The 22,761-nt window shown below is 45.4% G+C and overlaps 1 protein-coding gene across 1 annotated transcript; it reads left to right on the plus strand.

Annotated features, from left to right (window-relative positions):
* The first annotated feature begins 4,530 nt into the window (after positions 1–4,530).
* On the plus strand, positions 4,531–21,893 carry Serpinc1 (serpin family C member 1). Its single transcript, XM_004658778.3, has 7 exons — positions 4,531–4,582; positions 6,834–7,203; positions 9,091–9,306; positions 12,616–12,753; positions 14,368–14,758; positions 18,303–18,367; positions 21,654–21,893. Exons 1-7 carry the CDS (start codon positions 4,542–4,544, stop codon positions 21,828–21,830), a joined length of 1,398 nt encoding a protein of 465 aa, XP_004658835.2. The 5' UTR covers positions 4,531–4,541; the 3' UTR covers positions 21,831–21,893.
* The last annotated feature ends 868 nt before the right edge of the window (positions 21,894–22,761 follow it).

Raw genomic sequence — 22,761 nt, forward strand, 5'->3', positions numbered from 1 at the left:
GAGGATCCAGGTTCCATTCCCCAGGACCCATATAAAGCCAGATGCACAAGGTGGCACATGTGTCTGGAAGTTGTTTGCAGTGGCTAGAAGCCCTGGCATGCCCATTCTCTTCCCCACTCCTCTCTGTCTCTTTCAAGTAAATAAATATTTTAAAGGGGGGGGGTGTCTGTTTTTCTTTTTAAATATTTATTTATTTATTTGAGAGAGGGGAAGAAGCAGATAGAGAATAGGCATGCCAGGGACTCTAACCACTGCAAACAAATGCCAGATGCATGTGCCACCTTGTGCATCTGGCTTATGGGAGTACTAGGGAATTGAACTTGGGTCCTTCGGCTTTGCAGGCAAGTGCCTTTACTGCTAAGCCATCTCTCCAGTCCTGGATCTCTGTTTTGATGAGGTTTGAGTGACCACTGTGTCTTTCACTATGTCCCTGGAACTGGTTTTCAGACTAGCCATGAGGGTGCATTGGTGTCACTGATTCCTCTGTAATGACTTCTGGCCTTGGATAGGTGAGGTGGAAGAAAGATATATTGATGTGTATATTCATCTTCTTAATTGGAGAGCATTTTTATTATTAATAATTTTCATACATGTACACAATGTTATTGTTTTTTCCCCCTAAGGTAGGGTTTCACTCTAGCACAGGCTGACTTGTAACTCACCTGTAGTCCCAGGCTGGCCTTGAACTCACAGTGATCTTCCCATCTTTATCTCCTGAGTGCTGCCCACACAATGTATTTTGTTCATAATCTCTTCCCATTATGTTCTTTTGTGTCTCTTCCTATCCCCCTTCCACTGAACCCCTTCTTCTTTACAACTAGTCCTTGCCCTATTTTGATGTCTTTTATTCTGTTTTAGCCCTCCTCTATTATCCAGACGCTACGTTGATGGGCCTGGTATTATGCAGATCTTGTATAGGTAAGGACAACACTGTGAGCAACGAATGCAATGACCACTTTGCATCCACAAGTCAGCGTTCCAAAGCACTCCACCCCAACTTTTGGATCTTAACATTCTTTCTGTCCCCTCTTCCACAATTATTCTGGAGCCGTGGAGGGTGTGGTTAAGACGTCTCAGTGCTGAGCACTCACTAGTCACTTATTTTCAGCACTGTAATGAGTTTTGAGTCTCTTCTATAGTTCCCCACAACCACAAAGAGAAGTTTCTCTGATCAAAAATGAGAGTAGCTACCTACATAAGACCATCATAATAGGAGGAAAAGATCATGACCTCAAAATAAAAGAGAGACTGATTGAGAGGGGGAGGGGATATGATGGAGAGTGGGGTTTCAAAGGGGAAAGTGGGGGGGGAGGGAGGGCATTGCCGTGGATATTTTTTATAATCATGGAAGTTGTTAATACAAAAAATTGAGAAAAATAAAATAAAAAATGACAGTAGCACTAACCTTATAGGCATAAACATAAATATTTAAAACATAATTTGATGGGCATATGACCATTTAAGTAAACATTAGTAGCTGCTCCCTCTTAGGGCTTATGACCTTCCAAGCCATAGACCTAATTTCCTTCCTTTCTTTCTCTCTCTCTTTCTTTCTTTTTCCTCAAGATAGGGTTTCACTCTAGCTCAGGCTGTCCTGGAATTCACTATGTAGTCTCAGGGTGGCCTTGAACTCATGACGATCCTCCTGCCTCTGCCTCCTGAGTGCTGGGACTAAAGGCATGCACCAGCACTACCGGCTCTCTCTCTCTCTCTCTTTGGTACATTTTCACTCTAGCCCAGGCTGACCTGAAGCTCACTCTTAGTCTCTCATAAGGCAGTCTCAATGTCCTGGGACCTGAGACTGCAGGTTATTTTCTGGGTCCATAGTATGGAGGGTATGTGCCAGCTCACAACTGAACTTCAACTCAGGGTCCACACAACAGTAACTATTCACTGACCCTGTGCCCATTTCATTTGGTTCTCTCTCTCTCTCTTTTTGTTTTGTTTTGTTTTTGGAGGTAGGGTCTCACTCTAGCTTAGGATGACTGGGAATTCACTATGTAGTCTCAGGATTAAAGGCGTGCACCACCACCCCCAACTTCATTTGGCTTTTCTTAAAAGCTTCTTTATTTGAGATAGAATGAGTGGAGCCCGGCATGGTGGCGCATGCCTTTAATCCCAGTACTCGGGAGGCATGCGCTACCGGGAGACTATATAGTGAATTCCAGGTCAGTCTGAGCTAGAGTGAGACCCTACCTCACAAAACCGCAGAGAGGAGAGAGAGGAGAGGGAGAGTAGAAGAGAGGGAAAGGAGGAGAGAGAGAAGAGAGAGAAAAGGGAAGGGAGGGGAGGGGAGGGGAGGAGAGGAAAGAAAAAGAGAATGGGCGCAGCAGGGATGCAAACCAACTCCAGAAATATGCCCCCTCTGTTCACGAGGCTTCATGGGGCACTGGGTACTAAACTAGGCAGGCAGGCTTTCCAGCTGAGCCACCTCCCCAGGTCCCCGCGCCCATCTGAGCCTCCCGACTACTGCCCGGCATCACTGGAGCTCTGGAATCGTCCCTGGCAGCACAGTCCTCACCAGTCCCACGTCAAGGGTGGGAAGAGTGACGGCTGAGTTTGGGAGCAGAGGGGAAAGGGGCCAGACCTTGATCTGGAGGTCGCTCACGTTAATCCCTTCTGCCAAAGCCATGCAATCATCACAGGACGGGTCCTGGTTCGCTTCCAATGCTGCTTTCTGCAGGCTCTTTTTTTTTCTCGGTGTTCGCGGTGCACTGCCCCCGCTGCCTTCTCCGTGGGTTGGGGCCTATGGGAGATGTGGAGACCCTGGGAATCCTGGCAGGAATGGGGGATTCCTGGGGCCAGGGAGACTTAGTTGAACTTGGGAGATTGGAGACACTCGAAAACCTGAGTGAATCGAGAGGCCATTGGGGACATGTAAGATGTGGAGAAACTGCGGCTGCTGAGGTACCAGGATGCCTTGTTAGGCCCTGGGCCATTTGGGGTCGTACTGCACCTGAGTGCATTTGATCATTTAGGAGCATTGGGGAGCATTTGGAAACGTGGCAACATTCCAGGGCCAGGTGGCACTTGGGAACCTGGTGGGCCTGGAGGCACAGGGGGCCTTACAGTAACTGGGTGCATTGCAGGGGCTGCAGGGACTATTGGGGATGTGTGACCTGGGGGTATGGAATACTTAGGGGGTGTGGGTTAAAGAGGGGAGGTTATTGCTTTGCAGACCCGGGAGAAGAAAAGAAATAGGTCAGAAAAAGGCCCACAATCTCCTGCCGATTCCCGAGGCAACAGTGTACTTTCCTGGCCTAGGCAGGATCTTCTCCTCTTAAAAAGAAGAAAAAGAAAGAAAGAAAGAAAGGGCTGGAGAGATGGCTTAGCGGTTAAGGCGTTTGCCTGCAAAGCCAAAAGACCTCGGTTCAGTTACCCAGAACTCACATAAGCCAGATGCACAAGGTGGGGCATGTATCTGGAGTTCCTTTACAGTGGCTGGAGGCTCTGGTGTGCCCATTCTCTCTCTTTCTCTGTATCTGCCTCTTTTCTTCTCTTGCTCTCTCAAATAAAAAAAAAAGAAGAAGAAGAAGAAGAAAAAAAAGAAAGAAAACCATAAAGCCAGGCATGGTGGCTCATGCCTATAATCCAAGCACTTGGAGGTGAGGCAAGGAGGATCATGAGTTCAGCTATGTGTGTAGTTTAAGGCTAGCCTGGGCTATATGAGACCCTGTTTCACAAACAGAAAAAGAAAACTGTGTGTGTGTGAGAATGTACCAGATGTTTCTGTACATTCAACTTGGCTAGTTATAGTCATTTACTTTTTTTTTTTTTTTTCCCAAACAGGGCCTCACATATCCCAGATTGGCCTCTAGCTCACCATGTTAGCTGGGGATCACTTGGAACTTCTGACCTTCTGCCTCCAGCCTTCCAGTGCTGGGATTGCAGGTGTGTTCCGCCGTGCATTGTTTCATGTCATACTGGAAACTGAACGCAGGGCTTGTGCATGCTGGCCAAGCACTCCACCACCTGAGCTATATCCCTAGCCCCTACCCATCTACTGGAGGTCTAGCTCCCCATTTGAGTAAGCAAGTTTAAATTCCTGAACATGTTCTTCTTTTCATTTTTTTTCTTTTTCTTTTTTTGGCTTTTTGAGGTAGGGTCTCACTCTAGCTCAGGCTGACCTGGAATTTACTATGTAATTTCAGGGTGGCCTCAAACTCATGGCAATTCTCCTACCTCTGCCTCCTGAGTACTGGGATTAAAGGCATGCACCACCATGCACGGCTTTCTTTACAATTTTGATACAAGAGGAAAGGAAAATGAGGAACTGTGGGCAAGAAAGGTGGGCCAGACATTCCCTAGGCCTGATTGACCTTTAACTCCTCTACTAATTAAGCAACACTGGGTTGTTTACTTTACTTAACTCTGGGAACTGGTCATCAGCCTTTGACCTCAGTCATCCACTTCTGGTGAGCTCTCTCCCCGCCATCTGGCCTCTGGACCTTAGTCAGATTTAGAGGAAAGAACCAGTTTTCAGAGGAATTGCCTCAGAACACACTCTCTCACCTGCCCACCCCTGTGGAAGCTTAGCTGTCATGTATTCCAATGGAGCAGGCACGGTGGCTGCTGGACAAAGGTAAGGGGTGGGTTCTGCTTCGCTTCGCGGGCTCTTGCTGGGCTTTCTGACCTCTGAAGGACTCATGGTATGACCTCTGACACCTTCGAGAAGACCAAGCCCTCTCCATGGTAGTTCGTCAAAGATCTCTGTGGTCATTTGAAGCATCCTCCCTCCCACACACCTTTGGGTAAAGCCTTTCCCTAAACCACACCTTGGAATTTTAGTCCAAGAAACAACTGGGAGGTCTTCCTTTGTTAAAAAAAAAAAAAAAAAAAAAAAAAAAAAAAAAAGCAATCCAGAGGACACTCCAAGGGCCTGCCAAAAAGAGGGTATGATTAATCTACGAGAATCTTCAGCTGACCCCTAAAGACCTGTTCCCTTCTCCCTTTCTCACAAGGAGATAGCCTTCTGGACGCCGGACGCATTCCCCTTGTCCCAAGAGGTGGTATAGCTCAACCATGGTTTCTGTTTATACACAGTGGAGCTCCAAGGACCCCCCTAGCATTCTTAGTATTTCCAAGTGTACTTGAAGGGCAAGATGGGAGTGAGAATGCAGTCAGGATGGGGAGGTAGATAACAGGGTTCGCTCTCTCTCTCCTCCTTCTCTCTCTTCCTTGGTGTCTCTACTCCTCTTCCATTCTGCATATCTGTTCTTGACAAGCATGAAGTGTAGAGTTGGTCTCAGGCTACACAAAAAGACAAGTGCCCTACTCTGCTCTCAACTTCCAGCCTTCCTCAGTGAGTCTTTTCTGGACTGTGTGACTACCTTTCTTTCAGGAGGAGACTGAGAAATTCAGTCCTCACATACAGACTCCCGTCTCTGGACCCAGGGACCCAAACCACCTGGAGGGAGTCTGGCCCATCCTATCTTGGATACAGACATATTATAGGGAATGTATCTTAGTTTTCTTTACTGGCAACCAGATTCTCTGAATCTGTAAATCTCACTACCTCGTTTCTTTTCTCTTTTCTTCTCCTTTTCTTTTGTTTCCTTTCCCTTTCTTTCTTTTCTTTTTCTTTCTTTCTTTCTTTCTTTCTTTCTTTCTTTCTTTCTTTTCTTTTTTTGAGGTAGAGTCTCGCTCTTGCCCAGGCTGACCTGGAATTCACTATATAGACCTAGAGTGGCCTCAAACTCATGGCAATCCTCCTACCTTTGCCTCTAGAGTGCTGGGATTAAAAGTGTGCACCACCATGCCTAGCTCACTACCTCATTTCTGGTTTTTTTTTTAAGAATTTTTTTTTCTTTTTTTGTATATTTTTATTTATTTATTTGAGAGTGACAGAGAGAGAGTGAATGGGTGCTCCAGGGCCTCCAGCCACTGAAAGCTAACTCCAGATGCATGCGCCCCCTTGTGCATCTGGCTAACGTGGGTCCTGGGGAATCGAGCCTTGAACTGGGGTCTGTAGGCTTCACAGGCAAGCGCTTAACAGCTAAGCCATCTATCTCTCCAGCCCCTGTTTGTTTATTTTTTATATATATACTGTCAGATACATTTTAACTATTGGCCAAATTATTCTATTTGAAGCTGTTTAATCTTCTGTTTTTAAGAAAACAAATGGTGAACCTTACATTTTGTAAGGTAATAGTTAATTTAATTATTAAAAGGTATAAATGTAAAAAAAAAAAAAAATCTTCCCATCCAGGCTCAGTGGTTAAGGCACTTGCCTCCAAAGCCAAAGGACTTTGGTTTGATTCCCCAGTACCCACGGAAGCCAGATGCACAAGGGGGCAATGCATCTGGAGTTTGTTTGCAGTGGCTGTAAACCCTGGTGTACCCATTCTCTCCCCACCCTCTTTCTCTCTCCCAAAATAAATAAAAATTAAAAATTAAAAAAAAATTCTCCCCATCCTCTAAGATTTGGGCTAATTCCATCCATGAATAAGGACGTCCTTAAATAGCTCCTGTGGGGTTGCTTCCCTTGCTCCCTAACTGTTGCCTGGCTTCTGACATTACAGTCTATTTGTCACATGTGCACGTTCTCCATGCCAGCAGAATGCTTTGTCTTCTTATTTTTCCCAGCATGGGCCCTTGAACACACACACTCCTATTGTGTGACTGTGTTCCAGCAAGGAAGACTGTCCACTTGCAAGGATCCGAAGACTGGACTTGTCCTGGGCACACATGCTTGGTTCAGAGGTTTGCTGGCCATTCCTAGCCATAGCAGGTGGTCTGCAATCCTGTGCTTTTCCTGAGCAGCACTGTGGTTGGCCTGTGAGGAGAAAGGGTTTACTCAGCCTAGTTTAACAAACTGTTCTGTCCCCTTGCAGGAAGGTATGTCTCCTCTCCTTGCTGCTCGTTGGTCTTGGGTGCTGTGTGACCTGCCATGGGAACCCTGTGGAGGACGTCTGCACAGCTAAGCCCCGGGACATTCCCGTGAATCCCATGTGCATTTACCGCTCTCCAGAGAAGAAACCAACTGAGGATGAGGGCTTAGAGAAGAAGATCCCGGAGGCCACCAACCGTCGGGTCTGGGAACTGTCTAAGGCCAATTCCCACTTTGCCACCACCTTCTATCAGCACCTGGCAGATTCCAAGAATGACAATGACAACATCTTCCTGTCACCCCTTAGCATCTCAACGGCTTTTGCTATGACCAAGCTGGGTGCCTGTAATGACACCCTCAAGCAGCTGATGGAGGTATGATGCAAAGCCCCACAATTCCCTCCTTGCTAGGGAGCATCTTTTGGCTTCCATGTGTCTAATGACTCCTAAACCAGCACAAGTCACAGTGGGGAATTCACATTCTTGAATCACTGCTTCATGTGGTATTATTCCCTTTTTTTTTTTCAAGGTAGGGTCTCACTCTAGCCCAGGCTAACTTGGAATTCACTATGGAGTCCCAGGGTGGCCTCGAACTCATGGTGACCCTCCTACCTCTGCCTCCTGAGTGCTGGGATTAAAGGCGTGCGCCACTACGCCCAGCTGGCATTATTCCTTTTTTTAAAAAAACATTTTTTGTTTATTGTTATTTATTTATTTGAGAGTGACAGACAGAGAAAGAGGCAGATAGCGAATGGGAACACCAGGGCCTCCAGCCACTGCAAACGAACTCCACCTTGTGCATCTGGATTACCTGGGTCCTGGGAAATCAAGCCTCGAACCGGGGTCCTTAGGCTTTGCAGGCAAGTGCTTAACCGCTAAGCAATCTCTCCAGCCCCCAGGATTATTCCTTTTGAAATAAAAAAAAAAATTGTGAGCCTGTGTGGTGGCACACGCCTTTAATCCCAACACTCGAGAGGCAGAGGTAGGAGGACTGCTGTGAGTTTGAGGTCACCCCAAGACTCCATAGTGAATTCCAGGTCAGCCTGGGCTACAGTGAGACCCTACCTCGAAAAACCAAAACCAAAACCAAAACCAAAACAAAAACCATGGTGAGGAGTTGAGGTAGGGTCTCATTCTAGCCTAGGCTGATGTGAAATTTACTTTGTAGTCTCAGGCTGGCTTTGAACTCATAGCACTCCTCCTACCCCTGCCTCCTGAGGGCTGGGATTAAAAGCGGGAACCACCATGCCTGTATGTATGTGTGTGTGTATATATGTATGTGTGTGTGTGGTATATATCATCCATCTATCTGTCTGTCTGTCTGTCTGTCTATCTATCTATTGTAAGACCCCCAGAATGAGGACCCCACGCTCTGCCCAGAAATGGCGACACCCCAAATCACTCACGAGAAACGGTCTTGATGCAAACAGCAAGAGGATTTTTATTCCAAGCGCGCTGGGGCCCACAGTCATACACCACGCAGGGGTAGAGGACTGCAGAGCCCCGGATGCAGGAACGGGACAGTTTTTATAGGGTTTCTAACAAAGCCTGTGCATTAGACCAATCATTTTTTTAACATCAGGAGCCCATGGGGTGCGAGCCAGTCAGTTTGTGCCACTCCATAGTTTCTAAGCCATTTAGTTTAATTTGTTCAAGCTCCTCGTGGACCAATCAGTCTCCTTTGACCTTGGTGGTCAGCATTTGTGCAGGTCCTTGTTTGGGAGTAGCAGAGTGTGGTATTAGTCTCCTATGACCTTGGTGGTCTGAGGCAGGCTGCTACGGCTTATGGTGTGGGCTACTAAGGTTTACGGCGTGGGCTATTAAGGCTTATGGTGCAGGCTATTTACAGAAACCAAATAAGTGGTTCACTTTATTATTCATTTCCCATCCTTAAGGGCTATCTCATGCCCTTTTTACCTAGTTTTATATTAGGAGCGGGCTCTGATATAATGAGAAGAGGGATTCTTTACTTGCTTCCAACAGAGAGTAAAGCCTGGAGTTTGAGGTATGCAGGGGCCCGCTTAAGCTCCCTTTGGAGCGTGATAGTATTTCTGGGCTTCTGAATTCTTGGGCCTTTCACTATCTATCTATCTATCTATCTATCTATCTATCTATCTATCTATCTATCTATCATCTATCTATCACCAAGGTAGCTCAGGCTAATCTCAAATTTGTGGCTCTTGGGCTGGGGCTGTCTAGCACCGTGCTCATTACCCAGGCTAACCGGCTGCTTTACCCCACCATTTTCTTTGGCTTCTACAGGTTTTTAAATTTGATACCATATCAGAGAAAACATCTGATCAGATCCACTTCTTCTTTGCCAAACTCAACTGCCGACTCTATCGAAAAGCCAACAAATCTTCTAACTTGGTTTCAGCCAACCGCCTTTTTGGAGACAAATCCCTTACCTTCAATGAGACCTATCAGGACATCAGTGAGCTGGTCTATGGGGCCAAGCTCCAGCCCCTGGATTTCAAGGTGAATTCTAACTTCAAAGTTCTTTCTCTTCACTCAGATTCAGAAAGGAGAGAAACAGAATCCAACTTAACAGTGCTGTGCTTGTGGAAGGTTGACGGGGTGCTGACTATCTGATTCTGATTGACCCTTGGAAATTTTACTCTTACTTGAAATCTCAGAAATATATACAATGGGCCAGGTGTAGTGGCACACTTCTGTAATCCCAGCACTTGGGAAGCAGAGGTTGAAGGATCGCTGTGAATATGAGGTCACGGTGAGACTACACAGCGAATCCCAAGTCAGCATGGACTACAGTGAGACTCTACCTTGAAAGACCAAAAAAAAAAAAAAAAAAAAAAAAAAAAAAAAACAGAAAAAAAGTGTCTATAGCTTGGAAGGTAATAATTTCCCCCTTTCCTCTTATCTACTACCATCCCTCATTTTCTTTCTTTCTTTTTCAAGTTAGGGTCTTACTCTAACCCAGGCTGACCTGGAATTCACTATGTAGTATCAGGCTATCCTTGAGCTCACAGTGTGATCCTCCTACCTCAGCCTCCCAAATACTAGGATTAAAAGCATATGCCACTGTAGCAGACAGCTTCAGGTTCCCTCAGATGAACTTTCAGACCACACAGTTATGGAGGAAGGGATATTTATTGAAGCTTACAGATCCAGGGGAAGTTCCATAATGGCAAAAGAAACTGGCCTGCCTTCACAGGACCAAGCAGAGAGAGAGAAAAGTACAAGCCAAAAGCCAAAAACCATAACACACTTCAGGAACTCCTGCTAGGCACACTTTGCTTATCTTTAGATTGAAATCTGAAACCCACCACCACACCTAAAGATCCACCCAGTGACATTGCCTCCAGCCAGGTGGTTACAGATGCAAACTACAGACAAATAAACAACTGAATATATTGGGGGCCATCTATTCTATTCAAACCACCACATTCCGCCCCTGGACCTCAATAGATTTATAACCGTTACACATTGTAAATTGTACTCAGTTCAATTTCAAAGGTCCCCACAGAATTGACCAATTTAAGATATTAAGACCCGTAAAATCAAACAAGTTAAACATTTCTAACATATAAGGGCAGAGAGTAAACATTTTCAATTGGTATAAGGTATAGCAAAGAGAGACTAAAACAATGCAAACTCAACCACCATTAAACAAACATCAAACTTCTGCAGTTCAAGTTCAATATAACCAGAGACAGTCTCCAGATTTTCTAATTCCACCCCACCAACTGGGCAGAGTAGCAGGGAACACTCCCATCTCAGGCCAACAGTGTGCTCTGTGGTAGCGCTTGCATAGCCCTGGTATATCCAAATCATCTTGAGGTCTTCATGCAAACCACAGTCCATCTTCCAAAGGCTCTTGCAGCCTACTTGGGCATCATGCCCTGCCTCATGCTGCATCTCAGCAGCAGCTTCTGAAACCATGTGCAATTCATGATCACTCCTCACATTTTGCAAAGGCTCTTTCAGCCAATCAGGGCATCAGGCCCTACCTCATGCCACATCTCAGTGGAAGCTCCTGGAAGCATGTGCAATTCACGACCACTCCTCGCATTTTTCATGCTGCTGAAACCAATACCACGTGTGCAGGACACAGCCATATTCTTAATTCACAGACAAAATAAATCATAACCTTGAAAAGCAGGTTCCTTCTCCAATCAACTCTTTCCAAAAGTGTTTGCATTTCTATGATAGTCTTTTCTCAGGCATCCTTTCCATGGTAAAGCAATTGGACAATCTTCCTTTAAGATTGCTAATATGTTTGACAATAGCAGATTCAGTAACCTAAAACTAGTCTCAGGGCCTGTAATTTTAACTTGCTTGAGGTTTTCCAGCTTAAAATCTTAAATCTTTCAGTCCAATATCTTCAGCCAAGCACATCAGTCCATTACAAATTTAACCTTGATCAAACTCTGTGGGCCTGGGCAGCAGGACACAGTCAGCCCTTATGCCAGTAGCCCAGTTCCAACAAAGTCCCCTGCAGTCTTTCCTTCCCCTTGGAAAGCTCATAAACCAAGCCTTGAAGTTCAATGCTGTCTGCACTTAGCATTCTCAGACTCTCATCAGGATAGTCCATAAAACTTGGCTTACCACTCCAGAAGACATCTTCAGTTGCAAGCACCAAGTCCATGCTTATTCCTCCAAAACAAAGGTTCCAAAAGATCAACATCCATATAGTCAGGTTCATCTCAGCCCACTCCTCGGTACCAAATTCTATAGCAGACAGCTTCAGGTTCACTCAGATGAACTTTCAGACCACACAGTTATGGAGGAAGGGATATTTATTGAAGCTTACAGATCCAGGGGACGTTCCATAATGGCAAAAGAAACTGGTCCACATTCACAGGACCAAGCAGAGAGAGAGAGAAAAGCACAAGCCAAAAGCCAAAAACCATAACACACTTCAGGAACTCCTGCTAGGCACACTTTGCTTATCTTTAGATTGAAATCTGAAACCCACCACCACACCTAAAGATCCACCCAGTGACATTGCCTCCAGCCAGGTGGCTACAGATGCAAACTACAAACAATAAAAAACTGAATATATTGGGGGCCATCTATTCTATTCAAACCACCATAGCCACTATGCTTGGCTTCATCTCTCATTTTCCATAGATCATGTATTGGAAACTATGCTTCTGAGTTTAGTTTTTACCAAAATCTGATCAGATAACATCTTGTCTTCTTTCCCTCAGACTACTCTCTTTTCTTCTTTCCTGGTCCTTTATTTCCTCCTTCCTTCCTTCCTTCCACTCTTTCTTTCTTTCTTTTTTGGGTTTTTTTTTCAAGGTAGGGTCTCACTCTAGCCAGGCTGACCTGGAATTTGCTATGTAGTCTCAGGTTGGCCTTGAATGCATGGCGATCCTCCTACTTCTGCCTCCCCAGTGCTCGGATTATTTCCTATTTCTTTAATACTTATTAAAGGGCTGGGGACATAGCTCAGTGGTATAGTGCTTGCCTAGTATACATGAGACCTTGGGTTTGATTCTCTGCCACCACAATATAGTTATTAACTGGCTGGGCATGGTGGTGCATACCTTTAATCCCAGCACTTGGGAAGCCAATGTAGGAGGATCACCATGAAGCTGAGGCTTTCCCGAGACTACAAAAAGTGAATTCCAGGTCAGTCTAGGCCAGAGCAAGACCCTACCTCAAAAAAAAATTATTACCTCCATGAAAGTGATGACACTGTAATATATGGTATAAGCCTGGGTTAAAGTGATGGCAAGTAAAATAAATTCTGCATGGGAAAATGGAAAAGTCAACTGAACCTCATAGGTGGGTAGGGTCATTTCCTTTCTTCCTTAGGAAAATGCAGAGCAGTCCAGGGAGACTATCAACAACTGGGTAGCCAATAAGACCGAAGGCCGCATCACTGAAGTCATTCCCTCAGACGTCATCAATGAGCTCACTGTCCTCGTGCTGGTTAACACCATCTACTTCAAGGTACTCAGTAGCCCTGTACAGACTTCAGGGCTTCCTCTTGCTCTTTAGTTCAGCCTCTGCCACATTTTTGGGCATGTGGAGCCCATTCCTCTTGAGAAATGTCCTCACGTGATCTGGGCAGACATATCAGTCAGTGTGCTGACAGCCCAGAATCTTTAAGGGTGTGGCTGCTGGGCTGAGGTCCAGGGGGCTCAGCCATGCTCTCAAGAGTATAAAAACTTACCAACCAGCCTCTTCAGCTGCTAGGTGTACATGGTGATAAACTCTCTCTCATCTACATGACAATTTCTCCATCCACTTAACTTATTTGAACTCTGAAACAAAATCAGTCAATTGACAACCCTCACTGATAAGATTTTCCCCAGTGCCTGGAGAAACATTTTTATAATTCTCTGGGCCTGAAATTTCTGGACCCTTAGGCACAAGGCTTGTCCCAGACTTAGCATCATCCTGTGACAATGTACATGGCCTTATTACCCGAAGAGAGTCAAGAACTTTTAAGGACTATTCCAGTTTGGTTACATTTGGGAAGGAGAAGAGAGGGGGCAGTGGTAATAAACAGACAGACCATTGACACTCAAGAGGACCACCCATGTAAGGTAGCTGGAATTATGACATGTTTTGTCTTGTGATATGCACTTCATGTATTCTTTCCTTCTCCTTCAGTGAGGTCCAGGGGCTTAGCAAGCCACTGCTATTACCAATCAATCACTCTGTCTTTCAGGATTTCCTTCTCCCCATGGATATAGTAGATTATATTTCCACAGCATGTTTGTTATCCATTGCAGTTTCCTGAACAATTACTATTTACTGGCCCCTCTGATTCCTTGTAACATTGAAAGTGAGAACTTGAGCCCTTTATGTGTGACTCCTTTTGTTTCCAAGTATGTGAATTCTTGTGAGTTAGTTACCTGGGACTTCGCTGTGGCTCAATTTCTGCATCTGTACAACAGAGTGGTTATAATGGTCTGCTTACCTCTTAGAATGACTAAGGGTACTTAGTGAGTGAGTGGTGTGGCACTCGTATGCCCTGGGCATATACAGTAAGCATTTTAAAATTATTAGCTCTTGCCAGCTTCTAATCTTACAGATGAGAAAGTACCACTCAGAAGAGTTAAATGGCCTGTTTCAAGATCAAAAAGACAGAGAGTGATACAGAATGGTCAGGAAGCTAGCCAGAGCTGATCCTCTTCCCGGCAGGCTTCTAGACTAACAGCTGGATTATGATCTGGGCCTGGCCTCTAACTGATCTGGAGCAGAGCCCAGAATTTTGAAGGTCAGCTCCAGAAAAGAAGCTGCTGGACAGAGACAGCAACAGACAACTAGAATTAAACTCAAGATGAACTTGCTCAAAGATTATAGATTATTCCTGGGGTTAGATATTTCTGATTTTAAAACTAATGCTGCTAGAAATCTGAGTAGTGCACAAAATACACAGAACAAAATTCAGAATCCTATCACTTATAGTATTTATGAACCTTTTCATATACATCTACACACATTACTCTTACATATTAATGTAATCAGATCATATGATCATGTCCGTATCAGTAACTAGTTTCCTCCGGATATTTTTGTTCTTGCTTTATGGTTCTCACACCTGGCATCTTTTAGGGCCTGTGGCAGTCAAAGTTCAGCCCTGAGAACACAAGGAAGGAGCTGTTCTACAAGGCAGACGGGCAGGCGTGCTTAGCGTCTCTGATGTATCAAGAGGGCATGTTTCGATACCGGCGTGTGGCAGAAGGCACCCAGGTACTCGAGTTGCCCTTCAAGGGGGATGACATCACCATGGTGCTCATCCTGCCCAGGCCTGAGAAGAGCCTGGCCAAGGTGGAGCAGGGACTCACCCCAGAGTTGCTGCATGAGTGGCTGGATGAGTTGACCGAATCGATGCTTGTGGTCCACGTGCCCCGCTTCCGCATCGAGGACGGCTTCAGTCTGAAGGAGCAGCTGCAGGACATGGGTCTTGTTGACCTGTTCAACCCTGAGAAGTCCAAACTCCCAGGTTGGTACAGGAGGGAACTGCTTTCTCCCCTTACCCTAAGGCAGGTGGACCAAAAGTGGGAGAGTTGAAGGACGAACAGGTGAGAATGCCAAGTCAAGACATCAGGATTCTGATCCTAGCTCTTCTGCTAACATCTAGAGATCCCTTGCCTTTGTGGGACCTTAGTTTCCTATTATGTTAAAGGGGAGTTTCCAGGGATCCAGCCAGCACTGATACTGATGGAAACCATGAAACCAGGCAGAGAGGTTTGAAAAGGCATTAGAATTCAGAGCTGGAAGCTGGGGCTGGGGAGGTGAGTCAGTGGGTAAAGTGCTTGCTTGCCTTGTGAACACGAGGACCTGAGTTCAATCCTTAGCATCCATGTAAAATGCCAGGCACAGTGGCATGCACCTGTTATCCCAGCGCTGAGGTGGGCAGAGACAGAAGGATCCCTGGAGCTCACAGGCTCTGGTGACAATGGGAGGCCCTGTATCCAAAAAGAGGTGGTGGGGAGGGAGGGTATTACCATGGTTCTTTTTTTATAATCATGGAAAATGTTAATAAAAATTTTTTAAAAAAAGAGGTGGGTAGCATTCCTGAAGATAATATGAGGATAATACCCCAGGTTGTCTTCTGACCTCCAAACACACCCCCACACAGACATGCACCCACACAAATGTAAACCCACATGTGCACATGTGTTACATGCACACAAGATCTGAAGTTGGGTGTGGAGGGACATGCCCATATATAAGACCTTGTCTCAAAAATAAAAGGAGGTAAAAGTTAAAGTTGGTTTTTTTTTTTTGTTTGTTTGTTTCTCGAGGTAAGGTCTTGTTCTCTAGTCCAGGCTGACCTGGAATTCACTATGTAGGAAGGAGAAGCTGCAGGACATGGGCTCAGGATGGCCTTGAACTCACTGCAATCCTCCTACCTCGGCCTCCCAAATGCTGGGATTAAAGGCACACCAGCCAGGTGTGGTGGTGCATGCCTTTAATCCCAGACTTGGGGGGCAGAGGTAAGAGAATCACTGTGAGTGGAGGCCACCCTAAAATTACATAATGAATGCCAGGACAGCCTAGGCTAGTGTGAGCCTCTACCTGGAAAAATCAAAACAAGGGCTGGAGAGATGGCTTAGCGGTTAAGATGCTTGCCAGTGATGTTTAAGGACCCAGGTTCAATTCTCCAGGACCCACATAAGCCAGATGCACAAGGTGGAACATGTGTCTGGAGTTTGCAGTGGCTAGAGGTTCTGGTGTGCCCATTCTCTATCTGCTTCCCCCCCTCAAATAAATAATAAATAAAAAGTAAAATCAAAACAAAAAAACAAAAAATTCCTAAGGGCCAAGCTGAATAAGCCCAAAGTACTTTACCATTAAAAAAAAAAAAAAAATAAAGCATGATGGTACATGCCTTTAATCTCAGCACTCAGGAGGCAAAGGTAGGAGGATCCCTGTGAGTTCAATGCCAGCCTTAGACTGCATAGTGATTTCTAGGTCAGCTTGGGCTACAGTGAGACCCTACCTCATCAAATACAGGAAAAAAAAAAAAAAAAGGCCAGAGAGATGGCTTAAGGGTTAAAGTGCTTGCCTGCAAAACCAAAGGACTCAGGTTCAATTCCCTAGGACCCACATAAGCCAGATGCCTAGGGTGGTGCATATGTCTGGAGTTTGTTTGCAGCAGCTGGAAGCCCTGGTGTGCCCATTTTTATTCATTTTCTCTCTCTGCATCTTCCTCTCTCTCTTAAATTAAAAAAAAATGCCCAGTGTGGTGGTGCATGCCTTTAATCCCAGCACTCAGGAGGCAGAAGTAGGAGGATCGCTGTGAGTTCGAGGCTACCCTGAGACTCCATAGTGAATTCCGGGAAAGCCTGGGCTAGAGTGAAACCCTACCTCAAAAAAAAAAAAAAAAACAAAAACAAATAAAATATCAAAACAAAATGAAACAAAACAGGGTTGGGGGGAAAAAAAAAACAGTGCTGGAGAGATGGCTTGGCATTTAAGGCACTTGTCTGTGAAGCCTAAGGACCTGGGTTCGATTTCCTAGTACCCATATAAGCCAGACGCACAAGGTGGTACATGCATCTGGAGTTCATTTGTAGTGGCTAGAGACCCTGGCATGCCCATTGTCTCTTTCTGTCTTTCAAATAAGTAAATAAATAAAAATTAAAAAAAAAATGCCGGGTGTGGTGGTGCACATCTTTAATTCCAGCACTTGGGAGGCAGAGGTAGGAGGGTAACCATGAGTTTAAGGCCACCCTGAAACTACATATTGAATTCCAGGTCAGCCTGGGCCAGACTGAGACCTTACCTTGAGAAACCAAAACTATAAAATTAGAGAGAGAGCATGCACAATTGCTCATGGATGTGGGTGTGCCAGGGCTACTTGCCTTACTTTGCAAAGAACTCTAGACACATGCACTACTTTGTGCACTATTTTGTGCCTCTGGCTTTACGTGGACACTGGGGAACCAAACCCAGGGCTGGCAGGCTTTGCAGGCAAGAATCTTTAGCCACTGAGCCATCTCTCGAGTCCTGTTTTACTTTTTTTTTTTTTTTTTTTTTTGAGGTATGGTCTCACTCTAGCTCAGGCTGAGCTAGAATTCACTATGTAGTCTCAGGGTGTCCTTGAATGCACAGTGATCCTCCTACCTCTGCCTCCTGAGTGCTGGGATTAAAGGCGTGTGCCACCACGCCTGGTTCTATTTTACTATTTTTTTTTTTTTTTGGTCACTTTAAATGTAATGATTCATTCAGTCAATCCATTTTTAAAAATATTTTATTTATTTATTTATGAGAGAGAAAGAGACAGATAAAGAGAGAATGGGTACACCAGGTCCTCTAGCCACTGCATATGAACTCCAGACACACGTGCCCCTTGTGAATCTGGCTTACATGGGTCCTGAGGAATCAAACCCTGGTCCTTAGACTTTGCAGGCAAATGCCATAACTGTTAAGCCATTTCTCCAGTCCCCTATTTTACTTTTTTTTTTTTTTTTTGGTTTTTCAAGGTAGGGTTTCACTCTAGCCCAGGCTGACCTGGAATTCACTATGGAGTCTCAGGGTGACCTCAAACTCATGGCGATCCTCCTACCTCTGCCTCCCGAGTGCTGGGATTAAAGGCATGTGCCACCACGCCCAGCTTATTTTACTATTTTTAACAGTATTTATTGTAGGGGTATTATTAGGGGAGAGGTCAACACTGGTTTCCAAAGCCCCAAAGGACCTTTTTTTTTTCTTTGAGACAAGCCCAACAGCCTAGCCTTTTTATTTTAAGGAAGAGAGAGAGAGAGAGAGAATTGGAGCATCACTGCCTCCAGCCACTGCAAACAAACTCCACACACATGTACCCCTTTGTGCACATGTGTGACATTGTGTGCTTGCATCACTGTGCATCTAGCTTACGTGGGACCTGGCAAGTCAAACTTAAGTCCTTAGGCTTCATAGGCAAGCAACTTAACCACTAAGTCATCTCTCCAGCCCCCCAAAGGCCTCATAATTCACACTGATCTGCCTATGGATTAAAACCAATTCACACCGATTTTCTTCTCTGGCCTTCCTTCCAGGGATTGTTGCAGGAGGCAGGGACGACCTTTACGTCTCAGATGCATTCCACAAAGCATTTCTTGAGGTGAGTATGCCACTCTTCGCTCTCCTCCCATGCTGCTTTTCGGCCATGCTATCATTCAGTGCATCGGGGTCTGATGTTCTCTGCAATGCTGGAGTTCTTGCTATGCAGCTATTTTGGTGTAAAAACAGGGCATGCCTGTGGAAGAGACATATCTCCAGTGCACCTTCAGGCCCAAATTTGTAGCCTCCACGAGGCCTGGATGGCTCCCCACCAAAACCCTCAGGGTCTGGCTGTCCAATCTTCCTGCCTGCCATAGTGACCCAAACATTTAGAGAAAAGGAGCCAGAAGAGGCTACTAAGAAGGAATTCAAACATCAGGAGTTTTAGGAAAATAGAAAGAATGGAGGAAAAGGTTGAAAATGAATATAGTGTACTCTTTCCTGAGGAATTTGGACAGAATGAAGGAGGGGCATGGTGCCTAGCTGAAATAGCTGAGAACAAATGGAAGAAGGGGGAGCTAGCAAGTGTGGACTGGTGTCCTAAAGTGTGCTCTGGGGAACTAGGGCCCTACACTACATCTCAGGAAACAAGGGCACAGGTTTCATCTTCCCTAGAGAGTGTTGTAGTCAGCTCCATGTGGCTGGGATGAACATCCAAACCATGCAGAGTTTATGGGAGGAAGGGCTTAACTTCACACTTACAGATCTGGGGAAGTCTCATCAGCAGCTGCTTCCATACATCCAGAGAGAAACCATTGCCAGCCAGCCAACACCAAAAGCAACAAATGCAAATGGGCAGCAGGCAGGGACTCTGCCAGAGCTCAGACTGCTCTCCTACACTTCTGGGCTGAAATTCAGATCAGTCCCCAAACCCACCTTAAGGCTGGAGCCCACGATCCACCCTCAGGGACACCTCCTCCAATCAGGAGGCTGGAGAGCCAAGTTGCAAGCTTAATAAAACACTTGAGTCTACAGGGGACATACATTCCAACTATTATAGAGGATGTGAGGGTGATCTGGCTGTGACATTTGTCACCCCATTGAACTCCTGGGTTGATTCGGCTGATCTGGCTGGTTAGGCGTTTGTCTCCTTCCTCCCTTGCCACTCCATGTGTATCCCTCCCAAAGCTGTGCACTCAACTGAAGAGGACAACTTTCCCCAAATAGAGGAGGACTGGTCTTTGGTCAAGGTTATATGAGTAGCTGTGCTCGCCTGCTAGAACCTCCAGGCAAGCTCTCAGATTACTAGAGAGAGTAACAGTGCACACTGGTGTGCTGTGGTCTGTGAAATCCACCATTAGGAAAATAGTGTAGAGCTGTGCGTGGTGGCACATGTGTTTAATTCCAGCACTTGGGAGGCAGAGGTAGGAGGATCACCGGAAGTTCAAGACCACTCTGAGACTACATAGTGAACTACAGGTCAGCCTGGGCTAGAGGGAGACCCTACCTCAAAAAACCAAAATAAATAAATAAAATATAAAACAATAAAAGAAAACAGTGGATCCAGAACTGTTTAGGCTGTCTTTCCCCCAGTCCAGGTATGCATGGAGCCCTGTGTTAAGAGTAAGTCATGGACAGTTTGTGGTACTTCTGGCTTCTGACTAGTAGCAGTAGTCAACAGTGGTTCTTCATTGAAGTTTTTAGGCCAGTCCTCAGGGATTTTGATGCTCAATCAAAATTTGAGATTTGCAACTGGGTCTGTGAAATCCATCAAGCCAGGCGTGGTGGTGCATGCCTTTAATCCCAGCACTTGAGAGGCAGAGGTAGGAGGATCGCCATAAGTTTGAGGCCACCCTGAGACTACAGAGTGAATTCCAGGTCAGCCTGGGCAAGTGAAACACTACTTTGAAAAACCAAAAAAAAAAAAAAAAATTTTTTTTTTTTTTTGAGATTTGAGAACCACCAGGATGAACTGTTCTGTGTAGAAGCCAGGCTGAGGGAAAGGAGCTGGGTCAAGACTAGACAGGTATATAGGACTGAAGACATTGCAAAGAAAGGTATGGTCAGAGAGAAAGGCTTCAGAACATACCAGTGAACATGATTCTACAATCCAAACAACCAAGGGAAAAGGAGGGCTCAAGGGACAGGATGAGGTCAGGAGGCTGAAGGATCTCGATCTCTAGCCAGGAACTTAGTCCTTCAATGAACATGAAACACCAAAAAAAAAAAAAAAAAAGGAGCAGGGCATGGTGGAGCACGCCTTTAATGCCAGCACTCGGGAGGCAGAGTTCAAGGCCACCCTGAGACTCCATAGTGAATTCCAGGTCAGCCTGGGCTAGAGTGAGACCCTACCTTGAAAAAAAAAAAAAGAGCATGAAATAGTGTAGGGTAACAGGGGTAAGGAGGGGAAGACTGGGAGAGGGGAACAAAACCACCATTAACCAGCTCCACAAAGTTCAGGGCTCTGAAGGGCTTCACTACCAGTCGGAACAGAGGCTGGGGAGCTGGCTGAATGGAAAAAGCCCTTGCCACACAAGTGTGAGAACCTGAGTTTGGAACCAAGACCCAAGTAAATGCTGGGTGGGGTGGTGGTACTTGGGAAGCCGGAGATGAAAAATTGCTGGGACTGATTCAGTGAGCTCTGGGCCTGAGAGACCTCCTCAGTAAATAATGATTGAGGAAGAAACTGGCATCAACCTCTAGCTGCTGTATGTCCATGCGCACGCTGCGCGAACACATATACATATGCAAAACAGCATCAGAGGCAGGAAGATCACTGTAAGTTCCAGGCCAGTCAGGAATACTTAGTGAGACACCCACCCACCCAGGCACAGGAACCATAATCCCAGTTCTGGGGCAGCTGATGTAGGAGGAGCCTGAAAGGGCTGCAAAGGAAGACCTGGACTCAAGTGAGGACAGATGTTATGGGTTGTCAAACATTTTATGAAGGCATCTCCCTTTACACATGTGCTTCAAATATCATTCTCAGGACGTTTCTCCAAGAAAAATTCATCTCACTCAGGTGGAGGACCATCTTTTCAAAAGCCATAGGTTCTGAGCAGCTGCATGGGGTAGTTGTTATACCAGGGATTTCAGTGCTTCAGGAGTTATGGAGTTGTGCTCGTCAGTTGGTACAAGACAATGCTCTGTGGCACCGTGTCCAATGATGCTGCCAGAAACATGATAAGCTCATGTAGGCTTCTAGTTCAGGCTTACATGTGTGGGACTCCTACCTCCATTGTATGAAAGAACAATAGGTTCCGAAGAACATCCAATCTGGCCTAAGGGTATCTGCTACTGGAAAACACGCAGCATTGTGAAGAGTTGTGGGGTCTGGAGGGTTTACCTGCTTGCGGGGAACTGCACAGTGACCGACACAGCAGTGTCATTTTCTCTGTGATCTGCAGGTGAACGAGGAAGGCAGCGAAGCAGCAGCAAGCACTGCCATTGGGATTGCTGGCCGCTCACTGAACCCCAACAGGGTGACTTTCAAGGCCAACAGGCCCTTCCTGGTTCTTATAAGGGAAGTTTCTCTGAACACTATCATATTCATGGGGAGAGTGGCCAACCCTTGTAATAATTAAAGTATTATGCATCTTTGTACTTAGTCCTATCTTAGTGTTATGAATAAAGGTAAATACAACTACTGCCACCTTACAAATATGAATGGGTTTTGACACGTGAAAAGAAGATGAGGGAAGGATAAACTGAGACAAGGGAGATGTTATTGGGGCATTTTGTAAAATATTACTTTTCAAATCTCTTTTATCCACTGACCACATGTGGGAAACTAAAATTCAGGCAGTGGTGCACAGCCATGATCCTACCACTTGGGAAGTGGAGGCTAGAGGACCATGAGTTTAAGGCCAGCTGAGGCTATATAGAGACCCTGTCTCAAGAAGACAAAAATTAAAAAAAAAAAGACAAAAAACAACAAGAGTGGCTGGGCGTGGTGGTACACGCCTTTAATCCCAGCACTCAGAAGGCAGAGGTAGGAGGATCGCCATGAGTTTCACTACACAGTGAAGTCCAGGTCAGTCTAGGCTAGAGTGAGACCCTACCTCAGGAAAAAAACAAAAACAAAAACACACCAGGGTGGCTGAGAAAGACGATATACAGCCTGAAAATATAGGGGAAGCTTGAATTTTCACTATTACTATCACTCTAAAAATTTCCAAATATATTATATAAACAATCTCTATACAGAAAAGACAGAGATTCAAATCTGAGTATTAAATCATTTATTTCTCAGACCACTCACATGCATAATGTTCTTGTACACAGTGTTAAAATAAAGAGGAAAATGCATTTTTATACAAACAGAATTTCAAGTATACATTAATAAAATTTTCAGATTACTAACCAAGTTGCTAAGGTTTCATTCACATTGTTCTTAAAGCTGTTCAACGAGAAAGCTTTTGCTAACTGCTTTAAATATGTTTATATAAACCCCTATCTTAAGTCTTCTTTGACTGGCCCTCCCCTACCCAGGCTGGGCCCACCCTCCTTCCCTCC

The sequence above is a fragment of the Jaculus jaculus genome, chromosome 1 (genome assembly GCF_020740685.1).
Source record: "Jaculus jaculus isolate mJacJac1 chromosome 1, mJacJac1.mat.Y.cur, whole genome shotgun sequence".
In the NCBI taxonomy this organism is placed as follows: Eukaryota; Metazoa; Chordata; class Mammalia; order Rodentia; family Dipodidae; genus Jaculus; species Jaculus jaculus.

Coding starts and splice junctions, on each gene's coding strand:
- Serpinc1 (XM_004658778.3), top strand. CDS start 4,542: ATGTATTCCAATGGAGCAGGCACGGTGGCTGCTGGACAAAG. Junction 9,307..12,615: donor TCCAGCCCCTGGATTTCAAG/GTGAATTCTAAC, acceptor TTTCTTCCTTAG/GAAAATGCAGAGCAGTCCAG. Junction 12,754..14,367: donor TTAACACCATCTACTTCAAG/GTACTCAGTAGC, acceptor GGCATCTTTTAG/GGCCTGTGGCAGTCAAAGTT.